This window comes from Scyliorhinus torazame, chromosome 16 (genome assembly GCF_047496885.1).
Source record: "Scyliorhinus torazame isolate Kashiwa2021f chromosome 16, sScyTor2.1, whole genome shotgun sequence".
NCBI classification, from domain to species: Eukaryota; Metazoa; Chordata; class Chondrichthyes; order Carcharhiniformes; family Scyliorhinidae; genus Scyliorhinus; species Scyliorhinus torazame.
In genome coordinates this window covers 185,667,260-185,692,273 of record NC_092722.1, presented here as the reverse complement: position 1 = coordinate 185,692,273, position 25,014 = coordinate 185,667,260, and the positions used below count along the sequence as shown (strand labels likewise).

The 25,014-nt window shown below is 46.7% G+C and overlaps 1 protein-coding gene and 1 long non-coding RNA gene across 2 annotated transcripts in view; both read left to right on the top strand.

The window, feature by feature from the left end:
• got1 (glutamic-oxaloacetic transaminase 1, soluble) overlaps positions 1-6,709 on the top strand; it is a 76,225-nt gene extending 69,516 nt beyond the window's left edge. Inside the window, exon 9 of the mRNA XM_072479602.1 lies at positions 4,063-6,709. Coding sequence (XP_072335703.1) covers positions 4,063-4,208 — 146 coding nt within the window. The 3' untranslated portion in view covers positions 4,209-6,709. The remainder of the gene's footprint in view (positions 1-4,062) is intronic.
• A 7,495-nt stretch (positions 6,710-14,204) lies between these two features.
• The window catches only part of LOC140393297 (uncharacterized), a 75,916-nt gene continuing 65,106 nt past the window's right edge, over positions 14,205-25,014 (top strand). Inside the window, exon 1 of the long non-coding RNA XR_011935571.1 lies at positions 14,205-14,307. This is a non-coding gene — a long non-coding RNA (uncharacterized lncRNA). The remainder of the gene's footprint in view (positions 14,308-25,014) is intronic.

Below are 25,014 nucleotides of genomic sequence, written 5' to 3'. Positions count from 1 at the left end.
TGAATTTAATTTTTGATTCTAACCCGAGTCCCCAGAGCATTACCCTGAGGTTAACAAACCTAGATCAGGGCTGCCTTTAAAGATAAACTATTGGAACATCTTGAAGAAAGTCCAAACTAGCACCTATAATCACACCTTTCATATCCCCAAATCTCCAACCAATGAATGATGTTTGAAGAGTAGCAATTGTTTTTGTTATTATGCAGGCTAGTCATTTTCAAAATCGGGGTCGGGTGATGAGGGGGTCGTGGGGCTATCGGTTGTGGAGCTCCCAATCATGGGAAGAAGTGCCCAACGGCCGCGACCAGCTTTTTAAAAATACCAAATGCAACTGGTTTTCAGAATGCAGGCCATCCTGCGCTTGTGTGCTCCCTCAGCAGTGAGATCTTAAATCATCAGCTGAAGTCTTTCCCAGAAATGTAACATTGAATGACTAAGCAAGTGAGATCGTGAGGACCAAGCAGGTTCACGTCACGTTAAAGGTAAGTGAAAATGGTGAGTCGTGAAGTTTGGGTGGCGTGGGTCGCGAAGGTCAGCCAGTGTGGGTCCTGAAGGATGGCCAGTTGGTAAAAATGGGTCCCAGGCAATAAACCTTGAAAAACACTGATGTAGGCAAACCTAGTGACACATTTGCACGTTAACATGGTGGCCCCATAAGCCTCAAGACAAATGATTGAGGAAAAAAGTCTGGACAGGAGCTCTGCTGCTCTTTGAATAGCATCATGGAATTCTGAGTTCCACCAGCATAGTGCCTGCCTGGGCATCACCCGGAGCGACACCTTCACCAATGAACAAGGACTACAGAGGACTGGTCGGAGCGCCTGTGGGACATCATGATGGAAAGATGACTGAAGCTGGCAGGACTCGCATCTTGCCTCTTGGACGGAAAGTTCCAACAGAGTGGCAGTAGAATGTCTCCCACGAGATGGAAGAAGAGTGGGCCAGCCAAAGATGATTTGTACATTTAAGACGGACCTTCCAAGAGTGGAGCACCACCTGTGGACTGGAGCAAAAAAGATTCTGATGGACTGAGTCCTTCATGAAAATGAGAAAAAAATGAAAATCGCTTATTGTCACAAGTAGGCTTCAAATGAAGTTACTGTGAAAAGCCCCTAGTCGCCACATTCCGGCGCTTGTTCGGGGAGGCTGGTAAGGGAAGGAACAGAGTCTCAGTCGTCCTTGAACGGGTGCACCTAGGTTTGACGGCACCACTTGATCTAGGCTGGCAAGTCTAAATGTTGTGCTGCCCTCCAGTGAAGCTTGACTTTCTAACTCCGAAGATCAGAGTGCACCCACAGACCCAGACTAATGAGCACTGTTGGAATACAAGATATTAAGTTTGGTTTAATATATTACCAAAAGCCCAAGTATGTTTATCTAGTTTTGGAGCTTGGTAGTGATCCCTTTCTTTCAGTTACAATATCAATGGAGTTTTTAAAAACTACCTGCATTCAAACCGCATGCTACCAGCCAAACTAGATATAGACTTTTCAGACTTCTATTTCAGTTGCCTCTTAAGACTGCTTTGGAGAGAGTGCAAAGACCAGGCAAAGAGTGCCTGGTCTCGAGGGTGTTGGCTATGAGGAGAGGTTGAATAAACTAGGATTGTTTTCACTGATGAGATGGAGGCTGAGGGGAGACCTGATAAGAGATCTACAAAATTGAGAGGCATGGACAGGGGAGGCATTTTCCTAGGGTGGAAGTGTCAATTACAAGGGAGCACAGGTTCAAGGTGAGGGGAAAGGTTTAAGGGAGATGTGCAGAGTACGTTTTTCACGCAGAGTGGTGGGTGCCTGTACATGGTGGAAGCAGGCATATTAGCAACATTTAAGATGCATCTGGATGGGTACATGAATAGGGAGGAAATAGAGGGATAGGAGCGAGTAAGGGCAGAAGGTTTTTTTTTAAAATTAGGGCATCATGATCGGCACCGGCTTGGAGGGCCAAAGTTGTTCTTTGTTCTCTTTGGATAACAAAAGAAAGCATTGAAACTATGTTGTCCTTTTCTTAGTTATATCTATAGCCAATGATTGCTTTAGAATTTAACTGGCGACTTCTAATTAAGTATTTGCCTTCTGCACTGTAAATTCTGTGGTGCAGAAGTTTCAACGGAATAAGTATAAAGTTCCTGATCCATTATGAAGAAGAATAACTACACAAATAAAATAATTGAACATAGAGATTGTGAGCATTTATGATTTTCACTGCAGGGTTTCATTTAGTATATCTACAGAAAATATTATTTGCTTGTTCTCCTATATAATAAATTTCCTTGATATTCAGAAATTAGATCTGATGTTGTGGTGCTCTGCTGCCTTTTGAAGATGAGAACGATTCTATGGCGATAACGATAGATCCAGTAGCCAAAATAATTTTTTTAATTTTTTTTTAATGTTTTTAAAAAGATTTTCTGTTATCCTGAACTTTATAGTGTTGCAATCATCAGGACAGATGCAAAAATGCTAGATTTCAAAGGGAACAACAATTTCTACCAAATTCTCCATTGAAATTTGGTATTCTCGACTCTGTCCTGATGAATGTTGGGCATAAAGCTTCGACGGTATGTCTTTTATTTGCAACAGTGCTCGTGTTCGAAGCGACATACCAAACAACAGAATCTTATGACTCGAGGGTAGAAGTAACTTGAGTAGAACTGCTGCCAAATAATAGGGGAGAGAAGTTCCACTGGCATTCCTGTTGGACATTGATGGTGTGAATCTTGTGATTTATTTTTAATTTTTAAACTGACTTTAAGATTAATAGGCAGGTTATGGATCTCTAAGTTAACTGCTGGTGGCTGATTTCGGAGACATAAGTAAAAATTCACTTAGGAGTGACATGAAATATGCAAACTAAAATTGTCTGGAATAATAAAGGTTCCTGGACTGACATCCCACCAAGGAGAATTTTTCCACCTTTTCTATGAAGATTAAATCTTTTGAAGTTTGCAGCAGTGTTCAATTGCAATTTAAAGTTTCAAAGCAAAAGTTCTTAGTTCACCAGGCCCCCTTTTAAAATGAATTAATCTTGAAAAACACACCAGTTACTGGCACTGAAAATAAACCTGTTGCCTGAGCAGACTGAATTGAGCTGTCTGTATTTTGTTTGTGTATGTGGAATTCTGAGGAATTCTCAAAAATCTTTACGAGATTGGATAACTTCAGCACTTCTGTTTCTAAACCGAGCACTTGTAGGATTCTGGGAGGCTGGAAGCAAGTGTAGGAATGTAACTTCAAGCAGCAAAACTGGCACGCCAGCTGTTTTAAAAAAAACCTGAATTTATTAATTTACATTCTTTCCTGGCTGCTCTTGATAAAATGATTCACCCTTTACCATAGGTCTTGTTGTTCCCCTGGATTGGGGTGGAACCTGCTTTTTGCTGTGTAACTGTCCCAAGGTGAAATTGCAGGGCATTGTCCTGCACATTTACACTTGTGTGAAGGGCAGGCTTCAACCATTCTCTGGTCCTGGACTGTCTTCCCTTTCTACAGAGCCACTTAAAAATAGGCCTGTGCCAGAGCTCTCTCGCAGGTTCTCCCAAAGCTTGTGGACTGGTGCAGAGGGAAAAATTATCAATCGTGAGGTGCTCTGCAGGAAAAAAACCTCTACTTCCATCCCCCACCCCACCCCCCTTCAAATATTGCCTTGGGGAGTGGGGGGGCTCTGTTATTGTCTAATAGTATTACCACCATGAATGTTGGCCTAGACCCTTACTGAAGTCATAACCGTCTAACTCGAGCATTTAAGTAACTGAGTAGAATTGTTGCCAAATAACAGGGGAGGGGAGTTCCACTGGCGAAATTGTTGAACATTGATGGTGTGAATCTTAATTTGTGATTTTAAAATAAAAAAAATAAAAAATAAAATTTTTGATTTTAAACTGACTTTCTTTAAGATTAATAGGCAGGTTATGTGTTAACTGCTCGTGGCTGATTTCTGAGACTCAAAACTATTGACTAGCAGTGTCTTAAAAACCTGAAAGGAGTGAGCTCATGGCATGTCCCCTACCTAATAAACAGATGCTGACCCTTTCTCTCTCTCCCTCTCTCCTGTGTTTTGCAGCTTCCCAGGTGGATTATATGATTAAGAAGAAGCACATCTATCTTATGGCCAGTGGTCGCATCAACATGTGTGGCCTGACCACTAGCAACCTGGACTACGTAGCGGAATCTATTTACGAAGCCGTGACCAGCAGAGCGTGCCAGTAATCCCATTCACTTGATGACATTGTGACCACTAAGCAAGCAATCTGTAGATGTGATTTTGTGTATATGTGTGTGTGTGCGCAGGGGAGGGTTGGGGGGTCGTGGGGGTGGGTTGGAGAGGAGCAGTGGTATTTTCTTTGGCCTCCACCCCCACCGCCAAAAACCTCAATTGGAAAAGAGGTATGTGACAAAGTAACGACAGGAACTCTTCATTAATCGAGTTCCTTGGTTGAATATCCGCCCGTCCTTTGATTTTATCTTCACAATTACACTCTTAATTTGAATGTATATCAGATGATGCCTGTGGATTTTAATAGAAGTTTGTCCCAAAGCCCATGCATTGTGAAACTAACCTTAAAAGGCATGTTACGCAAGTTATCTTCATGTTCCTCATCTTCAATATGTCTCTATATTACTGTAAGTAGGTAATGGAAGTCATTTCAGAAGGCACAAGAGTGATGCTAGATTGAAAAACCCCCAGGTTCGATTGGTGCATCTTGAAACCTGTTAAATATTCTCCAATAAGACCGATAATCCGAGGAAGTGAGCATTGTGTAATGTGACCCATGATTCAGACCAGGGTCCCACTGCCCTGTGAAAGTATCTGAAAACTCCTGCTTGAAACTGAAATCACTGTCCTTGTACATGTAGGTAGGATAAGAAACTGCCCCTACCTCCAGCACCACTTTTCAGAGCAAATGGTCCATTCTGTGCACCCAGTACACAGGCTACACTTTCAGTGTTTTTGAGTGCAGAGCTGAGTTACTGGAAATGTAATCATTTGGAGAAAAGCAGCCAGTCACTTCATGTTTTGTGTGATTTTAAAAAAAAATTCTTTCCCCAAGGGCAGTTTCATGATCAAAAACATCTTACTTTTTAAATAAACAAAACCCTACTAAAGAAATCCATACATAATAAAATATGATGTGTTGTAATTTCTGTTTCCAAGGTTTGACCTGGGGAGAGAAATTAAATGAATAAACAGATATTAATTGTTTAGAAATTTTAAACGAGTGACATTTCAATAAATGTTACCACAGGAGTGGTATCAAGGTGGGGGTGGTATTTGAATGGAATCAGTAGAAGTGAAATATTCTGTTGTTAAGACATTATCTAGTCGAGTTCGCAAGCTGCTATTTGCTCACTGCAATCCCAGTTCAAGGCAATGGCGTTTGCAAATGTGGTTTGTGTACATGGCGTTGCTTGTGGAAAGCAGGATCTCTGCAATAATTGAATAGAGTGTCGGCTTAAGCCACAGAGCCTTCCACTTGAAGAAATAATATTACTGACACGTGTAGGACATCCTGCAGCGCACAATAATTTTCAGGATGCTAGTGCTGAACAAATTCTATTGCGCTAAAATTGTTCTGTTGTTGTGGCTGCATTTAATAAGTCCATTATCAGTGAACAGTCCAATCGTGGGAGAGCCCGAGCAGGAGCCTGGCCAATGTAAAGTGAGAGCAGAGCTGTTCCACATAGCTCCTTATAACAGCACAGCAACAGATGGTCTCTTTACAGAGAGTTGACTAGCTGATGAGATATTTCTTACAAGTGTTTCTTTAAGTATTCCAAGCCCTTCGAAGGAAATTGATATTAACAGGGAGAAAAGCAATTTATTTGGTTGTAGTGTTTGAATGAAGTGTCACAATTATACAGCTCTAATGACATCACACAAGGTGATGGGGTTCCAAACACCACTTTTTAACTCGTGAGACTGAGAAATTGGTAGAATATGATTCTGTTCCATCACTGTCCTTGATTCTACTTTATAAAGTAACAGCGTGAGAGTTGTTGATTCAGAATAGCCATCCGATATCCCTGTAGTTTTACATGTTAATCATGGGGAGTGTGTAGTTCATAGTGTGGCTAGGCTGGTGACAGTTGTCTGGAATATGGGTTCCTGTTCTTCTCTTCCCTGGAAAGGACTTTCAAAACTCTAACTCTGCTGACCAGTAATGATACTGAGACACATTTAGCGGAGGATAGCAGGCTATGGTAATACCAAAATAATTTTATTTTGGGGTTAATTAACAGCTTAATGAATGTAACCAGGTTGTGATTGACTCAATACCATCATGTCATTCAGTTGCTGTATGGGACATTGTTTGTCATGTTGACCAATTTACATGCAGTGAAACTCTATTATGACTGTTGTTTTATTATGACTGTTGTTAAAAGTAACAGTGTTTGGGTGGGGTTAAGGGAGGAAGGCAGAGTTCCGCACCCTCTTGTTATTTGCCTATGGCCATCTGATTCAATTGCAAAACCACAATCATTTCATCGATTTCTAACATTTGGTGATCTACTGAATTGCTACAGATCAAAAGCAAGCACATTGGTGATTTAGTTCCAGTACTACTTTAAGCTTCTAATAAGAATGTCTAGAAAATAATATATGAAATGTATAAATGTGGATAACTGACTAATTAATCCATTTAATGTATACATGTAACGGGTCACATCCAAAACAATGCAATATAAAGAAATAAAATTTTAAAATTGTTCCATTTTGTTCTTTCATTCTCGAGCTTTTGCGATGCTGGCAGGGTTGTAATTATTTACCAAAGATGGTGGTGCTATGGGCTTGAACAGAATGAAGTGGCAGATGAAATACAATGTGGAAAAGTGTGAGGTTATGCACTTTGGAAGGAGAAATTTAGGCATAGATTATTTTTTAAATGGAGAATGCTTAGGAAATCAGAAGCACAAAGGGACTTGGGAGTCTTTGTTCACGATTCTCTTAAGGTTAACGTGCAGGTTCAGTTGGCAGTTAGGAAGGCAATGCAATGTTAACATTCATGTCAAGAGGGCTAGAATATAAGACCAGGGATGTACTTCTGAGGCTGTAAAAGGCTCTGGTCAGACCCAATTTGAAGTATTGTGAGCAGTTTTGGGCCCTGTATCTAAGGAAGGATGTGCTGGATTTGGAAAGGGTCCAGAGGAGGTTCACCAGAATGATCCCTGAAATTAACAGCTTGAGGAATAGTTGAGGACTCTGGGTCTGTACTCGTTGGAGTTTAGAAGGATGAGGGGGGAATCTTATTGAAACTTAAGGATACTCCAAGGCCTGGATGGAGTGGACGTGGAGAGGATATTTCCACGTAGGAAAAACTAGAACCAGAGGACACCGTCTCAGACTAAAGGGGCGATCCTTTAAAACAGAAATGAGGAGGAATTTCTTCAGCCAGAGGGTGGTGAATTTGTGGAACTCTTTGCCGTAGAAGGCATGTCGAGGCCAAATCACTGAGTCTCTTTAAGACAGATATAGATAGGTTCTTGATTAATGAAGGGATCAAGGGTTTTGGGGAGAAGGCAAGAGAATGGGGATGAGAAAAATATCAGCCATGATTGAATGACGGAGCAGACTCGATGGGCTGAGTGGCCTAATTCCGCTTCTATGTCTTAAGTTGGATTTTTCTATCCTCCTTTCAGTTTTTTGGACCACGCCAAGTCATATCCAGCAGAAAAGAAGATAGTTTTCATTGTTGATGGCTAATCACCTCAGCCCCAAGAGCGAGCTGCAGGAGTTCCTCCAGCTAGTGGCCTTGGCCCAACAATCTTCAGATACTTCAACAGTGACTTTCCCTCTATCATAAGGTCAACAGTGGGGATGTTTGCTGATGATGTTCAGGGCCATTCGTGACTCATCAGCTACTGAAGCAGTGCATGACCATATGCAGCAAGACCTGGACAACATTCAGGCTTGGGCTGATGAATAGCATTTGTGCCACAGAAGTGCGAGGCAATGGCCATCTTCACCAAGAGAGAATCTAAGCCGCTCCCCATGACATTCAATGGCATCGTCACCAACAATTCCCGGGGGGGGGGGGGGGGGGGGAGATGGTGTCACCAATGACCAGAAACCAAATGAACTAGCCATATAAATACTGTGGTTCGAAGAGCTTGTCAGAGGCGGGGAATTGTGGTGATTCCACCAAAGACTCCACTGTCTGCAGGTCATGAGTGTGATGTATTTTAGATGAATAGAGGGATACGGACCTCAGAAGTGCAGAAGATTTTAGTTTAGACGGGCAGCATGGTTGGCACAGGCTTGGAGGGCCGAAGGACCTGTTCCTGTGATGTACTGTTCTTTGATGGAATACTTCCCACTTGCCTGGATGAGTGCAGCTCCAGCAACATTCAGGAAGCTCGACATCATCCAGGGCAAAGCAGTCTGATCACCTGATCCACTACTATAAACAGAATGACAATGGCAATTCCCGCATCCCCATGATTGCAAAACAGTGCCAACAGAGACGCTCTGACTTCACTAGGTAACATCAACGACATACTTTTTGCCCACCGTGAACATCAGCACACTCCAGGCACTACGGTGTTTATGTTACTGAACTAGCAAAACAAAACCCTGGACTTGCACCCTAGGGGTGAAGTTCAAACGCCACCACCACAGTTGAGAAATATACATTGATTTAAAATAAATCTGAAATATGTAATGGTGGCCATGAAAGTACCAGATTACTGGGAAATATAACTGGTTCACTAATGTTAGGAAATCTGTTTTTACTGAGGCTAACTTTGAACCGAAATGGCCGAACAAGTTACTCTGTTGTCACCACTTTCATCTCAAGTCATTGGGGATGGGTAAGAACCATGTAAAAGAATAAACTTTGCTCAGTTCAAGTTTGTACTACCAAACGGCTATTTAAAAGAAAGAAATGCAACTTGGTTAATGGAGATTCTAGCTCTGCCCCTTGCACAACATGGCCCAGAGCACCAGTAACAATTAGTTACTTGCACAATTCTAAAACCTTTCTTTCCTTCGTGAAATGCAGTCTCCTCAGCCAGGTGCATTTCTGAAGGTAGAGTAATATTTGATATTCTGCGTTCTCCCTTGCACCACCCTGTACTGCTGCTCCTGTATGATGATAAGAATGCAGGAGTATGCCCAGAAGGAATGCCATAGCTGCTCCCAGAGGCCCTCATTGGAGGTAGGCGTGCAAAAATCTCAGTCAGCTGAGCTGTAAGAAGTTCAGATCTATATATTAGAACAGTAACATTTAATTTGTTTTTTATTAAAGGGCAATTTAGCCAATTCACCCACCCTGCATATCTTTGGGTTGTGGGGGGGTGAGACCCACACAGATAATGTGCAAACTCCACACACACTGACCTGGGGCTGGGATCGAACCCAGGTCCTCCGCACTGTGATGCAGCAGTGCTAACCATAGCACCACTGTGCCACCCTGATTGAACAACAATATAACAAAAATCACAAAAGTGCGCCTCAGCTGGAGAAGTCACTGAAACATTCAACTTTTCTGTCTCAAAAGTATCGCTCACTTGCACCAGCTACTGCCCAGCTTTTAACCAGAATGTGAGGGCCGAAAACACCAAATCACAGCATATTGGTTTATTAATAAACCAGTTAGGACTTGGTGGTTGGATCATGGGTAGAGGCCAAAATCACAAGAGAACTCAAAGTTTTAATGGTGGGCAGAGCTTCTACTCAACTTCATGCTGAAACATTTTTGCTCTATGTACTAATGTGTGAATAATGACAGAAATTTAGTAACTTCCCCCATTCTGTCCACAAAATCAGATAGGACATATGAAAAATAATGAGGGTTGAGGTAACTAGGCTCAGAAGGATTTGTATCTTGGATGGCTAGGTCAATGTGGGTAAACTTGAAATAACTGAGGCAAGGAATCAAGTGTCCATTCATTGGAGCAGTGAGGCAACTGTGAATAACCTGCAAGTTATTGTGAACAGGTTGATGAAACATTCAGCACTGTTGTTACTGATTACATTTATGAACTAGCTCTTGGCTTTGTTTGATCCTGGAACAGTGAATTGTCTCACATATTCTGTATGATTCTCTGCAGTGCCTCTCCCTTACCTGATTAGTCATCTAGCTCATCGCCTTCGGAGAATTGTCAAACAGCAGTTTTCATTTATTCTTTGGTTGCTACTGCTGGTTTAACAAACTATTTCTGCCATCTTCCCATCCGCTGTTTATTGTTAGTAAAGGGCAATAGATATCTGACATAGCTGGTGAAGTGCTGGGATTGAGGGACGGGAGGGCCTTGAGTTTGAACGTTGACGGTTCACTCATGACTTTCAGCTCCCAAAGGTAGGTAGATCTTCAGGATGGGCAGAGGGAAAAGATGCAGATTGCGTGCTTTGCGTGACGCAAGCAGTATTTTTCCTTGGTATTGCACAGCTATTTGGCAAGTCAAAATAGGGTTGGTCCTGCACCCAAGACATTTGACTCTAATGCAAACCAGCACCTATGGACAGTACCTCATTAATAATGTCAATGATTTAACTTGGGTCAACTTTTGTAACATTCTAACCATCTTGGGGCTTGTTTTTGTTCCTGCTTGTGATGCCAATAATGTCAGTATTTTTGCACAATACCTATAGTTTATTCGTAATTTCTTTCCAGTTGCCTTTCTCAGTTTAAATATTGTTTGGGAAAAAAGAAATCTTTGATCATATTTATTTAATGGGAGGGGGAATATCATGTTGCTCTGAACAAAATCTCAGCCTCTCGTTCTTACTTTCATTTCACTAAATCTCAGATTCTGACTTTATGCCAATACTTTCAATCCCCATTTGGCTATGAGCAGGCCATCCTTCCTGTACCTGTTCCTAATTGAGTAGAGAAATCCAACCCTTGATAAAATGAACAGTCAATTAAAACATTCTTGCTATTTATACTTCCAACTAAGCCTTTGTTCTCGACCTGGAATCGAGCCTAGTGCTCTAAAGCTTGTGCATATTTCTTTGATCGTGGGCCTACTATCGAATGTAAAGCTGCTGTTGTGAGAATCGAGTCATTTTTAGCTGCAGAAGGTTCAGCAAATTCCTTGCACTTGGAGCTGTATCCTTTTTCTTCGTCCAGCAGGATAACACGATTCAACTAAGTTCCCACACAAAGTGCACAGTGTCCTATTGTTGAGGAGTCAGGCCGGAGAGCAACTATATGAAATGAAATGAAAATCACTTATTGTCACAAGTAGGCTTCAAATGAAGTTACTGTGAAAAGCCCATAGTCGCCACATTCCGGCACCTGTTCGGGGAGGCTGCTACGGGAATTGAACCGTGCTGCTGGCCTGCCTTGGTCTGCTTTCAAAGCCAGCGATTTAGCCCTGTGCTAAACAGCCCCTAGTGCTGAGCTCTTGAGTGCAAGAGTTCTACCAGTCAGGAAACTGGGGAAATCAGACTTGAGAGGTTGGCATTTGGAACTCTTGAGCACCTTAAAACTTGATGGAGGTCATTTTGATTTTCTTCATGGTGTAAAACAGGTAATATTGGCTTGGCCATGTTAGAATACCTCTCTTTTGAACTCCAAAATTGGCGAGGGGTATTTAATTTTGTAAAGCGGGGAGTGGGGGAAGGACATTGTTAAGCCAATATCATCCATTTTGCACGATAGGCAAAATAACTCCTGTTTCTACAACTGTTGTTACCTCTGTGTTATTTCCCCCACCCAAAAAACATTCACTTCCACCCTGCACCTTCACTTTGGGAAGATCAAAATGTATGGCACCATTTCTCGCGCGGCTGACTTTCCCATGGATTCCCTGGCCTTTCTCTTCAGTGGGTAATGGCTGATTGTTCTGGTGCAGTTTCCATCACCTCACTCAAGTGACAGTCATTCATATGTAATTGAATATGGTTCATCAAAACCCAGCTGAAACCTGATCACAGCCATAGTCTAAAAATATACACTTCAATCAACTATCCCTGGATAGTGCTTAGGATCAGTAACCCAGGGGCACTTCTCCCTCCCTCCCTAGCTCAGGAAACACAAAGCCAATTGCAACTTCCCTATTGATGATGAGCTATAAATAGGGGAACTGTGCATGGCTCAGGAATCAAGTGACTCATAGACCAAGGATCTGAGCGAGTGCATATATCAGAATCCTCAAGCTCTTATAAATAGTGCAAAATAGACAACCTGAGAAACAAAAATTACAAAGGAAGGTTGGATGGAGCGTCTTTATCATTTGAGTTGTGGGGTCTAGAAATAGAAAATGTTTCATTGACACAGGACAGTAGCTAATCTGAGGAAACACTGACCAATGTATGACTTACCTGAAATGTCTCATTTTGACCTGATGGAAAGATTAGAAAAATCTTCCATTCTCAAATATCAGTGATACTTAAATTAAACTTTTTCATTATGTTCAATATCAAAATGCATATTGTGATTCTGTTGTAATGATTTACTGTGCAATCCAGCACCAAAGTTTAAATAAGAGATGTTTTGAATATTGCTTGGGCAATGTCAAGATGTTAAATATCAGTAGTGCCGGAAGAAACAAAAGGGAAGGGGTTTCAAAATCCCTCCAAGTTTGACCTCTTGCATATCTTTTATTTTCTTCGCTCCCATCATTGCCAGCTCTGCCTTTAATTAATTTTTAAATAATCTTTATTATCACAAGCAGGCTTACATAACACTGCAATAAAGTTACAGCTGTAATTTTTAAGTTCTGGAATTCCTTCCCTAACTCTCCCTACCTCCTCTTTGCGTAGATGCTCATTAAAACACCTCTCTTTAAAACCCAAGTTTGATCAGCGATCAAAACATCTCCTTACTTGATGTTAAATTTAGTTTGATAATTTGGGTGGCACAGTGATTAGCACTGCTGCCTCGCAGTACCAGGGACCAGGTTCAATTCCAGCCTTGTGTCACTGAAGTTTTCACATTCTCCCCGTGTCTGTGTGGGGTTCCTCCGGGTGCTCCGGTTTCCTTCCACAGTCCAAAGATGTGCAGGTTAGGTGGATTTGCTGTGCTAAATTGCCCCTTAGTGTTCAAAAAAGATGTGTAGGTTAGGTTAAGGGGTTATTGGGATAGGGTGGAGAAGTGAGCTTGGGTGGAATACTCTTTCAGAGGGTCGGGGCAGACTCGATGGGCCGAATGGCCTCCTGCACTGCAGAGATTCTATGAATTGCTCCTTGAAGTGCCTTGGGACCTTTTTTTACTAGGTTCAATTGCGGAATAATGCAAAATGAAGTCCTAGCAAAGAATGTTAGAGAACCTGCCCGAATCGGATCTTAACTCTGGTCATTCAGTTTTATAATACATGGCCTCGGCACTTGATATCGCTGCCATCTTCTAACGGAAGGAATGACCGTGATATGGAATCACCATCAGTGGAATTTATGGATTTTTCCATTTGAATTGAAGTAAATGGAAGGATTCAGGGTTATGATGGGAAATGGGCTAAATTAATCGAAGCAAGTTGATTGTGAAAGATTCAAATGGGATGAAAGTTTAAAAGTAACAAATTGGGAGCCAGGAGCTATCTTTTCCCCCAATGGGTAAATAGATTCATGGGACCATTTAGCAAGGAAGGCCATGATGGGGGGGAAAATACAAATGGGTTTGAGGCAGCCAGTTACACTACTGGTTACAAAGAAAACACTGCAAGAAACGGTGACCGGTGGGGGTTTGCTCTGATACAGGGTTGTTGGGTTGGACACACATATTGAACTAACTGAGACCAGAATACTTCAGTGCTTTTAAGTTGTATTCAGTGATGGGATATTTTCATTAAATCTCTGGAATTTGACGAAATGTGACTGGTTGTATATCCTCTTTGGCATCACCAAGGACTTAAAGTGCTTTGGTTAGATGCTTCGGTACATAATAAAGATCGAATGTGATTATGTTTAGAGATATGTTTTTTGTGACAGAGGATCACAAAGTACAGCTGAATATATCCTTTTGGTTTGTTAACTCAATTAAGCCAGATACTATTCATTATTAGATTTTCTTTAGCATTGAGAACATTTTGAAATGAGTATAAAGGTCTATCTCTATAGCGTCCAGCTTAGGCTGTGCACACAACTCAGGGCTGCAAAAGGTGTTTGAAACTCTGCAGTGGTCGCAGGCTTTCAAAAGTAGGTGTCATCAATGGGAGGGAAGGGGATCAAGCACCGGGAGGGGGGGGGGGGGGGGGACCTTATTTGTTGGTCCAGGTGCGCCAGCTGAGTCTGCCAGCGCGTTCGGCGCAGCCGCTGGAGGCCCCCGCTGTGCGCATGCACGGACTTGGAACCGTAAGTGCGGGGGGCCCGTATCCGCGGCTAAAGCTGTGAGAATTACTCCGGGTCCCTGCCAGCCCCCTGACAGTAAGTGAATTGCTCTTTACTTTTTTCATGAAAGTCTGGAGTGAAACGCCAGCGTTTTTATGCCGGCGTGGGGACATAGCCCCATTTTTGGGAAAATCCAGCCCGTATTTCTTTTCCCCCACCACAAGTATTTAGTGTCCGCGCACAATGCAATGCAGTCGAAGCGATGAGTAATTGAAAACATGGTTCTCATAATGGTTACCATTTGTAGCAGAACAACGCATGTGAGACACTAAACAAGCTCACAATCTCCGTCCTCCAGTGTGTCAGTGGGATGTCAAAGAACTAGCATTTTAAGCAGCATAAGTTCTCCCTCGTCCAGCAAACCAAGTAACAGATCAAATATTCATTCAACTCCGCGCTCTTGCCATGTGCTAAACATCTGACTAAACACTCACTGCATTTCCTCTCCATAGATTAGATTACCCCCTGCACCATTATTTAGTTGAGGGGCAGTGTTAGATCAGAGCCTACACCTTGGCCAGCAAATCTAAATGTTAGGAGGCAAAAGCACAATTTGGTTTCTCTCAACTTCCCATTACCTTCCTCCCATGCCTCTTTGACCGTTCTACCAGTGATCGGTGCTGAGCTCAGGAACTTTAGCAGTTAGAAGTCTTGGCCAAATTATACTTTCTGATGCAGCAGCTGAAATCTGAGGGTGTTTAAATTAGGGAGATTTTGTACTTTTGGGTGGAGTGACTTAGCTGGACAGATCTCCCTGGACCAATAATGTCTCGCACAGGAATACACCTGATAATTTGGTAGTATGGTCACTTTCAAAGTGTACAATATATTGCAGTCCAATGTCAGATTTCCTGTTTCAAAGTGATATGGGATGCTGAATTTAAAAATACAGCAGATTCTACACCACTGCAATGCAGTTTACTCATCATTAACCTCACTCATCATTGACCTAAGTATTAGGTCTGGAGTAGAGAATTACATCCAGATAAGCCTTGTTCCATTTTTTATTATGTTACCAAGCCAACAATTACATTTACAGCAGGTTTCAGCACTGTCAGGGTGGAACATCAGTTGCTTAAAAAAAAATTACATAAAAAGAAAATAATTTTAACCTTTTAGAGCTAGCATATTTGTGAACTATTCACGGAATCTAACAGCACAATACATGCAATGATTTTTCCAGCACACATGACAATAAAGTGCTAATTTGATTAATGTATTCATTTTAAAGTGTTCCAGTATGTTCCCCCAATATGAACGATCATATTAAATTTCCATACAAAAAATAATGCATGCCTTGCAACTTTGCAACATACCCAGGGTAGGAGTGGAAACGAGAGGCTCATTGACTAGATTGGGTTTGAGCTACTTCCCATTATTGGCTGAACTGAGAGACAAAGCAACTGTATTTTCCCCACACTCCTATTCTTAAATGTCCCTGATAACATTCCTTTGGCTTTGTTGTGGATCTTCTTTTTATTTTCTTAATGAATGTCTTGCAAAATTATATACAATTTTACAATGGAATTGATCATTTCTGAACCCATAGGGGTAAAGAACCATAGAGGTTTATAGCACAGGCTTTCTTGGAAAAGCTGTGAGTAAGACATTTCTATCTGCAAGGATGATCATTACGGATGGTAGACCAGAGACTTTAAACCATGTTCATACTGTGAAGAAAGTGCGCTGAAGAACTCATCAGCTGAAGCAAGGACTCTTATCTTTTGACCTTAATCCTTATTAATTTTGCCCCTTTCCACTCCTCTGTGTTTGTCTTATTACTGGGCTTTAAATCTGAAAGTTTGCAGAGAGCTGAGTGCTGTTTGTGACTTTTTAATAGGAGAGCTCTCACCGAACTGGCTTGGAGATTTTAGAAATCGCCTGGCCAAGGGAGAGAGAGCAGCAGAGAGAGGGTGCCTCCCCAGTGCTTCCTGGCCTGTGTCTTCGCTGCATGGGCAAAATGGCCCTGGCTTCTCCTGTTGCATAAGTTCTGTAAAGCTCCAACAATCCCTGGCAACTATAAGAGATGGCTGAGAATTCTACATTCACCGATTGACTGTCTATCAAATTGACATCACAGGTTCTGCCATCGAAGTCAAAGGAGATGTTTTGGTCTGGTCCATTCGAACAGGGATGTATCAGTGTGCCCAAAATCTGTAGTTTAAATGGAAATCTCAGTGTTGCAGCAGCTAGCAAGAAGACGGTAGATTGAAGGCAGGCAGCAGGACCAGGATTAACAGAAGACACAGAACAGACAAGGTTTTACAACAGTGTCCTAACACTATCAAACCCCCGATAATCTTTCACCCCCATGTTAACCAAGAATCTATCTACCTCTGCGTTAAAATTATTCAAAGGTTCTGCTTTCACTGTCATTTGGGGAAGAGTATTCCAGAGACTTACAACCCACAGAGAAAAGGTTCTCCTCATCTCTGTCTTAAATGAGTGACCCCTTATTTTTAAAGTTGCCCATAGTTGTAGATTCTCTAAGAAGCGACATGCTCTCCACATCCACCTTGTCAATATGCCAGAGAATCATAGAAACCTTACAGTGCAGAAGGAAGCCATTCGGACGATCGAGTCTGCACCAACACTTTGTAAGAGAATCTTAAAAGTTTGGGTCAAGTCGTCTCTTACTCTTCGGACTTCCAGTGGCGTTTGCAAGTGGGTCGGCCGCATCGAGAAGAGCTCCCGCCGGTGGTCACTATTTGCGGCACTTTCGGGAGTTTCCCCGATTCTTCGCTCCCCCCCCCCCGATTATTGGCAGCCTTTGGGGCCGTCCCGGGTAGCAAGCAGGGCCGGTTTGAAAACCGGCAAGGAACCTCGTGCGGGTGTCGGGCCCAGTGCGCCCAGAGGTTGGAGCAGCAGGGGCGGAGATAAACGGAGGCCGAGGCGGTAGGCCCGAAGCCAGGGCGCGATGCAGGTGAGATGTCCCACATCGATGGCTCCCGCCTAGAATGTGGTGAGAAGATTGAAGTCCAGCCCCAGGGATATTCTGGAGCAATTTTTGAAGGAAAAACATTTTTTTGTTTGTTTTTTCGATAAAGAAACAATAAGAAAAAAAAGATTGAATAAGGAAAGAAGGGTGGGAGAAAAAAAAAGGAAAAATAATAAACCGCTAAAGGATGCGAAAAGCAGCATTGAGGAAGGGAGGAAACGTGGGCTCGCCGTTGAATGAGAGGACCAGCAAAAGTGCTGACAAAATAGCGGATGCCAGACCGCATGGTGGGGCCGCACTACGTACGGTGGAGAAGGTGACCGAGGTGATGGCGGTGGAGCTGGAAAAGCAGTTTGCGAGGCACTTGGAGGCTTTGAGGAAGGACATGGCGGTCACATTGAAGTCATTGGTGGAGGAGGCAATCGCCCCGGTGAGGGTATCTGTGGCAAAGACATCGGCCGATGTGAGAGAGCAGGGCGAGAAGATGAAGGAAGTGGAGGAGGCCGTGTCGCAGCACAGCGACCAGCTCACCTCGATGGGGGACGAGCTGCGGAAGGTGGTGGAGGTAAACGGAGGACTCCGAGCAAAGCTCGAGGACTTGGAGAACCGCTCGAGGCGGCACAATCTGAGAATTGTGGGCATGCCCAAAGGGGCAGAGGGTCCAATGCCAACAGAGTACTTCGCTAAGAGGTTGGCGGAGCTGATGGGGGAGGGTGAGAACCCCTCCTGGTAGGAACTGGACCGAGCTCATCGGTCATTAAGGCCGAAGCCCAAAGTGAATGAGCCGCCAAGAGCAGTAATTATCTGCTTCCATAAGTACTGCATGAAGGAGAAGGTGTTAAGCTGGGCGAAGCAGAAGTGCGAGGTGCAGTCGGGTGGTGCTGGAGTTCAAATCTACCAGGACCTGACGGTGGAGTTGGCAAAAAGACGAGCGGCGTTCGGGCGAGTGAAGGCGGCACTGTACAAAAAGGGGGTGCGATTTGGTATGGTATACCCGGCGAAGCGGAGGGTGACGTATGATGCCAAAGACTTTTATTTTGAGACAGCGGAGGTGGCTGAGGCGTTTGTGAGGGCAGGAGGCTTGGGATAGACGTGAGGAGCGGAGCTGGGAGAGAGACTGTGGACTGTGATTGGGGACCTGGAAAATGTATAAATGCTATAACTTTCTTTTTACTGACGTGTATTGTAATTTACTTCTCTTCACATTGTTACAGAGTTCAAGTTATTGGTCGGGTTGATTGGCTTTCTGTGTTGCGACGGTTATATCTTAGCTTAGTGGATTGTATGGGTTGGATTGTTGTTTTTGTTTTTTCTTTCTCTGGGACTGTGTGGGAGGGGACGGTATATCTTGGCGGGGGGAACCACCCACGCTAGCTAACTAAAGTCGGCTAGTGAACAGAGTTGAGGTGCGAGGAGGGCTGCGGACATTGGAGCCTGGTTAGCAGGTTTCGATGGGCCTACGAGGCGAGCGGGGCGGGGGGGGGGGGAGGGATCGATGCTGGGAGATGATTTTTCGCGAGGAAATGTAGGGGGGAGTTTTGGGAGGGGGTGAAGAGGTTTGATGTTAATAATGGACAGGGGTGGGTCAGACTCATGGGGCAGGGCCCAGTGGTATGATGATGGTGGATAAGAAGGGTGCGGGGGGGGGGTTGAGAGACACCCAGTTAGGATAGCACCTGGAACGTGAGGGGGTTAGGAGGTCCGGTCAAGGGTGCGTGCGCATCTTAAAAGTTTGAAAGCCGGGACTTCCAGTAGCGGCCATGACCTGCGAGGTCGCGCCAAGGCCAGCTCCCGCCGGGATGGGTTTTTCGGGCCGCTAAAAGGAGCGGCGGCAGTAATTGACAGGAGGGACCGGCGTGGGAAAGGACGTGGGAGAGGCTCCCCCCGGTGGTGCATGGAGAGGACCAGGAGCGGAGCTGGCAGACGCACGAACCCGGGGAAGAAGGCCGAGAAGGTCCGGGAGGACAAAATGGCGGCCGGAGAAGATCGGGAAGTGTGGGCCCAGTGGGCCAGAGAACAGCAGGCGCTCCTTAAAAACTGCTTCATGGAGCTGAAAACGGAGATGCTGGCCTCCATGGAAAGAATTGTGGTGACCCAGAAGGCACAGGAGAAAGCGATCAAGGAGGTGGGGAGGAAGGTGACGGAGAACGATAACGCGATCCTGGGCCTGGTGGTGAAGGTGGAGACGCACGAGGCGCTCCATAAGAGCTGTCAGGAGAGGCTGGATGACCTTGAGTGCAGGTCTCGGACCCACAATCTGCGGATCCTGGGCGTTCCTGAAGGAGCGGAGGGGGCGGACGCGAGCACGTATGTGACTGCAATGCTGGGGACACGGATGGGCGCGGGGGCCGTCCCGCGGCCCTTGGAGCTGGATGGCGCGCACAGGGTTCTCGCCAGAAAGCCAAGGGTAAACGGGCCACCGAGGGCGCTGGTGATACGGTTTCAGCGCTTGGCAGACCGGGAGCGAGTCCTGCGGTGGGCGAAGAAAGAGCGGAGCAGTCAGTGGGAGAATGGCGAGATCCGAATTTACCAGGACCTGGGAGCTGAGCTGGCGAGGAGGCGTGCAGGTTTTAACCGGGCGAAGGCGGTCCTCCAGGGCAAAGGGGTGAAGTTTGGGCTCCTGCACCCGGCGAGACTGTGGGTAACATACCAGGACAGGCAACACTATATTGATACCCCAGATGAGGCGTGGTCGTTCATCAGGGGGGGCTGTTGGGGGGGGGGGGGGGGGTGCTGTTTTGCTGACTGAAGGGGAGCCAGGTGAGGGGTATGGATGGAGAATCGGCCGGGGGGGGCCGCCGGGAGGAGAGCTGGAGGAGGGAGGCGGGGGCACGCGGCTGGCCGAAAAAGGGAGATGGCTAGTCGGTGGGATGGGGGGGGGGTGGTCAACCCCCTGGCCAGGCTGATCACGTGGGACGTGAGGGGCCTGAATGGGCCGGTCAAGCAGTCCCGCATGTTCTCGCATTTAAGGGGTTGAAGGCGGACGTGGCCATGTTGCAAGAGACGCACTTAAAGCTCGCGGAACTGACGAGGCTGAGGAAAGGATGGGTGGGACAGGTATTTCATTCAGGGTTAGACTCCAAGACTAGAGGGGTGGCCATTTTGGTCAGTAAACGAGTGACATTTGAGGCGGGGAGCATCGTGGCGGACAAGGGGGGCAGGTATATAATGGTGAGTGGCAAGCTGCAGGGGGCCCGGGTGGTGTTAGTGAATGTATATGCCCCGAACTGGGACGATGCGAACTTTATGAGGCGCGTGTTGGGTAGGATCCCGGACTTGGAGATAAGTCACCTGATTATGGGAGGGGACTTTAATACGGTCCTGGATCCGAGCTTGGATCGATCCAAGTCCAGAACGGGAATGAGGCCGGCGGCAGCCAGGGCCTTGTGGGAGTCATGGGCCAGATGGGGGGAGTGGACCCCTGGAGGTTTACGCGGCCAAGGACGAAGGAGATTTCCTTTTTCTCCCATGTCCATAAAGTCTATTCGCGAATAGACTTCTTTGTGCTGAGTAGGGCGTTAATCCTGAGGGTGGAGGGGGTAGAATACTCGGACATTGCGGTCTCGGACCATGCCCCGCACTGGGTGGACCTGCGACTGGGGGCGGAGCGGGGTCAGCGCCCTCTCTGGCGACTGGATGTGGGGCTGCTGGTGGACGAAAAGGTGTGTCGGCAGATAAGGAGGAGTATTGAGAATTATGTGGGAGCGAACGACACAGGAGAGGTGACGGCGGCAGTGGTTTGGGAGGCTCTGAAGGCGGTCAGTAGGGGAGAGTTAATCTCCATTAGGTCCCACAGAGAGAAGAAGGAGAGGGCGGAGAGGCAGAGACTGGTGGGAGAGATACTCAGGGTAGATAGGAGGTACGCGGAGGCCCCAGAGGGGGGGATGTTGAACGAGCGCCGGAAATTACAGGCGGAGTTTGACTTGCTGACCACGGGGAAGGTGGAGGCGCAGCTGAGGAAAGCGAAGGGGGCAGCTTATGAGGATGGGGAGAAGGCGAGTAGGATGCTGGCGCACCAGCTGCGCAGGAGGGAGGCGGCCAGAGAGATTGGGGGAGTGCGGGATAGGGAAGGCAACATGGTGCTGAGCCCAGAGAGGGTCAATGAAGTCTTCAGGGAGTTCTACGGGAGGTTATATGAGTCGGAACCCCCCAGGGAGGGGGAAGGGATGAGGCGGTGGACCGGTTGAGGTTCCCAAGGGTGGAAGCAGAGTGGGTGGAGGGACTGGGGGCCCACGATTGGGTTGGAGGAGGTAGTCAGGGGGCTGGCAGGCATGCAGACGGGCAAGGCCCCGGGCCCGGGCGGCTTCCCCGTAGAATTTTATAAGAAGTTCTCGGAGCTGTTGAGCCCGCTCCTGACGAGAACCTTCAGTGAGGCAAAGGAGAAAGGGATCCTCCCTCCGACAATGTCGCCGGCATTGATCTTGCTTATCCTGAAGATGTGGGTCCTACAGGCCGATATCGCTCCTGAACGTGGATGCCAAGCTGTTGGCAAAAATTCTGGCCACCAGAATAGACTGTGTCCCGGGAGTGATTGGGGAGGACCAGGCGGGGTTTGTTAAGGGCAGGCAGCTGAACGCGAATGTGAGGAGGCTCCTGAATATTATCATGATGCCCTCGGAGGTATTATCATGATGCCGTCGGAGGGGGGGGGGGCGGAGGTGGAGGTGGTGGCTGCGATGGACGCGGAGAAAGCCTTTGACAGGGTGGAGTGGGAGTATCTGTGGGAGGCGCTAGGCAGGTTTGGATTTGGGGAGGGATTTATAGGGTGGGTCAAGCTGCTGTATCAGGCCCCTGTAGCGAGTGTGTCCACGAACCGGCTAAGGTCAGAGTATTTCAGGCTACACTGGGGGACGAGGCAGGGGTGTCCCCTGTCCCCGTTGCTGTTTGCCCTGGCAATTGAGCCGTTGCCCATTGCGCTCAGGACTTCGGGGGATTGGAGGGGGCTGGTGCGCGGAGGGGAGGAGCACCGGGTCTCCCTCTACACGGATGACCTGCTGTTGTATATTTCGGATCCGTTAAAGGGGATGGGGGAGGTCATGCGGATCCTGGGGGACTTCAGGAGGTTCTCGGGGTATAAGTTGAACGTGGGGAAGAGTGAGCTGTTCGTGGTCCATGGTAGGGGCCAGGAGGAGAGACTGAGGGAGCTCCCGCTCAGGATAGTGGAGAGGGGCTTTCGGTACTTGGGGATACAAGTGGCCAGGAACTGGGATGCCCTGCACAGGCTCAACTTAACCCGGCTAGTGGAGCAGATGAAGGGAGAGTTCAAAAGGTGGGATATGCACCCGCTTTGCCTGACGGGGCGGGTGCAGACTGTGAAGATGACGGTTCTCCCCAGGTTCCCCTTCGTATTTCAGTGCCTCCCCATTTTCATCCCCAAGTCCTTCTTTAAGCGGGTGAATAGAATTGTTACGGGATTTGTGTGGGCCAATAAAACCCCGCGAGTCAAAAGGGTATTCTTGGAGCGTAGCCTGGGGGGTGGGGGGGGGGGGAGGACTGGCTCTGCCGAACTTCTGCAGTTATTACTGGGCGGCCAATGTGGCCGTGATTAGGAAATGAATGATGGAGGAGGGGGCGGCGTGGAGGCGGCTGGAGGCAGCGTCGTGTAGAGGCACCAGTCTAGGGGCACTTGTCACGGCTCCGCTGCCGTTGTCGCCGGCGCGATACACCACAGGTCCGGTGGTGGCGGCGGCACTGATTATTTGGGGGCAGTGGAGAGACACAGGGGAGAGGAGGGGGCCTCGGTGTGGACCCCGATACGGAATAACCACAGATTTGCTCTGGGTAGGATGGATGGGGGGTACCAAGGCTGGTATAGGGCAGGTATTAGGAGGATGGGGGACCTATTTATAGACGGGACTTTCCCCAGCATGCAGGCACTGGAGGAGAGGTTCGGCCTGCCCACTTCCTTAGAAAACAGGTGGGGACATTCCCGTGGCTGCCACCATGTAGGATCCAGGATAGGGTGGTGTCTGGCGTCTGGGTAGGGGAGGGGAAGGTGGGGGGGGGGTACTGTTGATATAATGTGAGTTGGGCATGGAGACAAAACCCACCTTATTCTGTTTTATTGTAAGCTTTGGGCTATACTTATTGTTATTTTTTATTACTATCTGTATTTCTATTTTTGTTATGTAAAAACGCTGATTGGAAAAACTTCAATAAAACATTTTTTTAAAAAAAAAGTTTGAAAGCCGATGTAGCAATGCTGCAGGAGACTCACTTGAGGGTGAAGGACCAGGTGAGACTTAAAAAGGGCTGGGTCAGCCAAGTGTTTCACTCCGGATTTGATGGAAGGGCTCGAGGGGTAGCGGTGCTGGTCAGCAAAAGGGTACGCTTCCAGATGGAGAAGGTGGCGGCAGATCAGGGGGGTAGATATGTGATTGTGACAGGGGCACTCGAGGGGCGCTGTTAAGTGTATACGGTCCCAATTGGGACGATGTGGGATTCGCAAAGAAGGTGTTTGGGGCCATTGCCGACTTGGACACACACAAACTGATAGTGGGGGGGGGGGACTAGAACTTGGTGCAGGATCGAAGGTTGGACAAATCACGGCCGCGCTCGCTGGACCCATCAGGGCTGGGCTAATGGTGGAAATGGGAGGGGTGGACCCTTGGAGGTTTCTGCACCCGAGGGAACGGGAGTACTCGTTTTTCTCAGCAGTCCATGAGGTATACTCGCGGATCGACTTTTTTGTGGTGGGAAAGGATTTGCTGGCTGGGGTTAAGGGGTCGGAACATTCGGCAATTGCAGTGTCAGATCGTGCTCCGCATTGGGTGGATATGGTACTGGAGAAGGGGGTAGCGCAGAGGCCGGGGTGAAAATTAGATGTGGGACTTTGGAGAACCAAGTGTTCTGTGACAAAATTGAAAAGGTAATTAAGGAATATGTAGGTTTCAACTGTACGGGTTCGTGAGAGGGAGGCAGCTCTTTTCAAACGTTAAAAGGGTATTGAATTGCGTTATGGCACCGGCGGAGGGGAAGGAAACAGAGGTGGTTGTGGCATTGGGCGCTGAGAAGGCGTTTGACCGGGTAGAATGGGGGTACTTGATGGCAGTTCTGGAGCGGTTTGGGATTGGACCAAGGTTTGTGAACTGGGTAAAGCTACTATATAAGGAGCCGAGGGCGAGTGTCCGCACAAACAACATCAGCTCGTGATACGTTTCTCTCCACCGTGGGACTAGGCAGGGATGTCCTATGTCCCCCCTGCTGTTTGCGCTCGCGATTGAGCCGTTGGCCATCGCATTAAGTAGTTCGGGGGTATGGAAAGGAATAGTGCGGGGGGGGGGGGGTGGGGGGAAGAACATAGGCTGTCCTTGTATGCCGATGATTTGCTGTTATACGTGTCGGAACCGAGTGTGTCGATAGGGGGAATATTGGAACTGCTTCGAGTGTTTGGGTCTTTCTCGGGGTACAAACAAAATCTAGACAAGACTGAGTATTTTGTGGTGTCTCGGCCGGGGGGGGGGGGGGGGGGGGGGCAGGGTGGGGGGCTGCCATTCCGTAGGGCAGGGACTCACTTTACGTACCTGGGGGTGCAGGTTGCCCAGGAGTGGGGGGGGAGTGGGGGGGGGGGGGTGGCTCCGCAGGTACAACATTTCTAGTTTGGTGGGGAGAGTGAAAGCTGGCAAGGTCTCCCTCTGTCACTGGCTGGTCGGGTACAGGCGGTTAAAATTAATGTGTTGCCACGATTTCTGATAATTGTTCAATACCTACCGATTTTCCTGTCAAAGGCTTTTTGCAGAGAGATTGAGGGAAGGATTACATGCAGGTTCGAGATTTTGTCAGAAAGGAGATACAGAGCTTCCCAG